The sequence below is a fragment of the Protobothrops mucrosquamatus genome, unplaced genomic scaffold (genome assembly GCF_001527695.2).
Source record: "Protobothrops mucrosquamatus isolate PMUCROS unplaced genomic scaffold, P.Mucros_1.0 scaffold_156, whole genome shotgun sequence".
In the NCBI taxonomy this organism is placed as follows: domain Eukaryota; kingdom Metazoa; phylum Chordata; class Lepidosauria; order Squamata; family Viperidae; genus Protobothrops; species Protobothrops mucrosquamatus.
In genome coordinates, this window is record NW_015386232.1 from 867,353 (window position 1) to 871,575 (window position 4,223).

At 45.0% G+C, this 4,223-nt stretch overlaps 1 protein-coding gene across 1 annotated transcript in view; it reads left to right on the forward strand.

Moving 5' to 3' along the window:
• Positions 1-234: 234 nt before the first annotated feature.
• Positions 235-4,223, forward strand: part of MSRB3 (methionine sulfoxide reductase B3) — a 54,743-nt gene continuing 50,754 nt past the window's right edge. The window contains exons 1-2 of the mRNA XM_015820733.1: positions 235-241; positions 2,698-2,806. Coding sequence (XP_015676219.1) covers positions 235-241; positions 2,698-2,806 — 116 coding nt within the window. The remainder of the gene's footprint in view (positions 242-2,697; positions 2,807-4,223) is intronic.

Genomic DNA, 4,223 nt, shown 5'->3' on the forward strand with positions numbered 1-4,223 from the left:
TGCCAATGCATGGTCCACTGGAGGAGCCTCACCATTCCTCTCAGGCCATGCGGGGGGGCTGGATGGTGGTGCGGGCTGCCTGGAGCCCTGGGCAGCAGAGGTCAAATGCCCAGCCTGGCCCTTGAGCACCCGCGGCACCAAGCCCAGCCCCACTTCCCCAAGGGGGTGCCCAGCTGACTTACCTCCTCCTCAAGGCTGCTGCTGCTGTGCTTGCTCTCCTTAGCCACGTTGCTCATGATCGGTACGAGGGCAAAGTCAGAGGGAGGCCCATTCCCTCTCCATGGGAGGAGACCCGGCTTTGTATCCAAGCTTCCTTAGCAATAGGATGGGAGACCTCCATGATAGGCCAGGAGGAGGGGGCAAGGGGATGGTGAAAAGGCAGCAGGCAGGACTAAGGCAGGACTTCCCTCAGACCCTCCCTCTCCTTTCCTTCTTTCCTTCCTAAGTACAGAGTGGTGGGAAAATATTTGAGATGAGGGAGGGAGAAAAACAGGCAAGAAACACAGCTGGGGAGGTGTCACCCTTCGTGAGGAATGAAGAAATGCACCATCGCCTGGAAGTGGCCAGCACATGGCTCTCACCTACTTCACATATCTGGCTTGGTGGGCTTTGGGGGAGGGGATGCCATGAGCAGCGTGAGAGTCAACATTACCTGCGCAATGCTGCCCAGCCCCCAGCCTGCCTAGTTTTGGCAGGAAGCGGGGTGCTCTCCTCACAGCGCCGAGAAGTTGAGCCAGGCGATGCGAAGCTCGCCAGCTTTCCACCTTGCTGCCTGCTGAAACTGAGCAGGCTGGGGGCTAGGCAGCATTGCACTTCTCATCAGTTTCGCACCACCCGGCTCAGTTCTTAGCGCTGTGAGGAGAGTTCCCCGCTGCCTGCCAAAACCCCTCCCCTGGAGCCCATCAAGCCGGATAAGTGAAGTAGGCGAGGGCCATTTGCTGGCTACTTCCAGGTGATGGTGCATTTCTTCATTCCTCACAAAGAGTGACACTCCCCAGCATCCACCCAGGGGGTGGGGTCGATGCGGCAGGGGCTGTTTCCTCGCTGTTTCCAGATGGCCTTGTGGAGCTAAGACTGAATGCGTTTCAGCATAGATGTCCACCACAAAATTGTACATTGGCTCCCAGCCAGCCTGGGCCAGGGCCATTCTCTCACTGTTTCCAGGATGGTTTCGCGGGCCACATGAAACCACTTCGCAGTCCGCATCCGGCTCCTGGGCCTTGTGTTTGACATGTCTGTTTTAAAAGAAACTTATTTAATCCAATTGTAGGCATTAAGAGCTTCTTTAACTATTTTATGCTTATCAGTTTCATTGGATAAAAAGATTTAATTTTGTAAATATTACTTTTCAATAGTTCTCATAACTAATATTTCTAGAAATATACATTTTACTATGCTCTAGAATTCTTAGTCTCTTATTTAAGTTCCTAATTTTTTAGTTGAATTTTCTGAATGCATGCCTATCATATTTATTGCCCTTATATCCAGGAATTTTGCCTTAGTTTTGTACCTATATTGCAGCCATCACAATATTTGCCTCAAATTCATTTGAGTTGTATGCCATTGAATTTAAGCAAACTTTGGTGGTTGTAAACCATAATCATAACAATTCAATAAAATAGAAATGGTAACAATTAAAATACAAACAATGGTATAAATAAACTACATGGAACAATAAGAAGATATACAAAATCAGAGGAAGTTGGTGTCCCATTAGTCTTTAGAAGAAATGTCTACTATTTTAAGCTCACAGCCATAACACTCAAATCAAAATATATCCCTCAACCTGAAAAAAAAAGTGCTTTAAGGGGATGGGGTTTAAATAAGAATCTAAATCAGTGATGGCGAACCTTTTAGAGATCGAGTGCCCAAACTGCAACCCAAAACCCACTTATGCATCGTTGAGTGCTGGGTGGGTGTGGCCCATTGGCTGGGTGTGGCCCATTGGCTCAATTTCAACTTTGCAAGATGTTTTTTTTTCTCGCAAGATGTTGAAATTGACTGATTGAACCTTTTTTTTTTTTTTGCACACAGCGGCGGAGGCCTAAAGTGAAAAGGTTTTATAAAACACAGCTGAAGGCCTAGGACTGGGGCGATGGCATGCGTGCCCACAGAGAGGGCTCTGAGTGCCACCTCTGGCACCCGTGCCATAGGTTCACCACCACTGATCTAAATAATACCCTGTTTTTTTCAGCAGCTATACTTTTTGAAGTGTAAGATAATGTTAAAATATGCTTCAAAATTAATGAGAAATTAACAATCATTGGCAATATTTTAAAGTGATCACAACTTCTGGTTAAACGTAATATGCCCTTTACCTTTTACCTATTTACAGATGTTTTATACTAAAATGTATTGAGAAGTCCTGAGGAACACAATATTAGGCTCCAGATTTTACCTTCTAGCAAAGGATAATGTGACGGTCAGATATCACAAACATATGTGTGTTGACTTTTCTGCATAGTGAAAGCTTTGGCTGCCTCACATTCTTTTCACATGGAGTCACCTGCTTGGATACAACAGCCTTCTAAAAGTTGGGTTTTATAGAACGATCCGCTTGAACCTCTCTAATGCATTAGGATGCAATCTAGCCATTGGAAAAGTGAATGTACTATAGAAGCTGTATTTGCCTAGCATGCAGTTACTCAGGATTTTAAATTGAAAAGACGCCTTTTTCCATATTTTATCTTTTTGCAGGGTCGCGTAGGGAAAAAAAGAACTATAAGGTGACTTTTTCCCAGGAAGAACTGAGAAAGCGGTTGACACCCTTGCAGTACCATGTTACTCAGGAGAAAGGAACTGAAAGGTATGGCAAGGGGGTAGGTGGTAATCAGAAACAAGGGGATGCTCCTTCTGTTTCACTATGTTGTAATTTTCTCTCAAGTGGTTTCAAGTAATTCTGTTTTAGTTTATTCTGAATAAACTGAAAAGCCAAAAAATTGTAGCATGGGCACTAAGTTCAGCAATTTGATCAATGTAACTTGGTTATCGTGACTTTATGTTTATTGTCTGCTTTTACTTTACTACAACTAGCACAGGTCATTTTGTGCAACTAGCACAGGCATTTTTTGTTTTGGGGAAGGAGATTTGAATTATAATGGAAATAATTTTTTATTAAAACAAGTTTTATTAATTTTCCATTTTTACAAACTTTCGGGTATTTAAGGAAGCAACATGGTGGTTGGGTAATACATAGTCCAATAACACGCTTATCCATACATACAGTATATCAGTTTACATCATCAAAAATTTCCTCTCTGTTTCCCTTAGTCATTATACCAAATTCAAATTAGTAGGTTGCTAGTTATAACTCAATCATTTAAAACATTTATAAACAACTTTTAGATTATATATCTCCAAATCCTGTTTTTAACTTTTGTCTGGTTTCAATTAAAATATTCCAGTTGGCTTACTGTCCAATAATGTTTAAGTTTCGGATAGCCCACGGTTCCCTTAATTCATACAAAATAATATCATATCTAAAATACATTTATTATTTATTCCGGTAAATTCTTAATTTATTTCACCATCATATTCTAATTCTCATTTTAATATCATCGCTTACTCATAAAATAATCTTTATCCTCTAAATCCATCTTCTATTTATAATTCAAAACAATTATTTAAGTAACTAATTTATTTCCCTTATAGATATAGAACCTAACTATTAAATCAGACATGTCCAAAGTCCGGCCCGCAGGCCATTTGCGGCCCGCGGCCCGGTTTAATCCGGCCCTCGAACAGCCCTCCCTGCTCTATGTAAATCCGGCCCTCCCACGGCCCTCCGGCAAGTCCCATGAGAGAGAGAGAGAGAGAGAGACAGAGACAGAGACAGAGGCACTTGCACTTGCACTTCTGTCTCTCTCTCTCTCTCTCTCTCATGGGACTTGCCCCCTCGCAGGGCTCCTCATTGGCCCTGCGCCCGGGTGTCCCGCCCCCTGGGAGAAGGGCGGCCAGGAAGTCCCTTTCCCGGGCTGGCCCCGTCCCAGGCGCATGTGGCTGGGGAGCCATGCGGGGAAGCCCCGGGATCCCCGCTGGGAGCAACCCCCCGGAGCCTTTGCTGAGTGGGCCAGCCCTCTCGTAAGCCGCAGCCCCGAGAGAGCAGCCCCTGCGATGTCCAGCCGGCGCAACCATTGGCCAAGCAGCAGCAGAGCCGGAGATGGAAGGTCAGTGGCAGGGGGGGAGGGAGGGAGCTCTCAGTCCGCAGAGCACCGCCGCGAAGT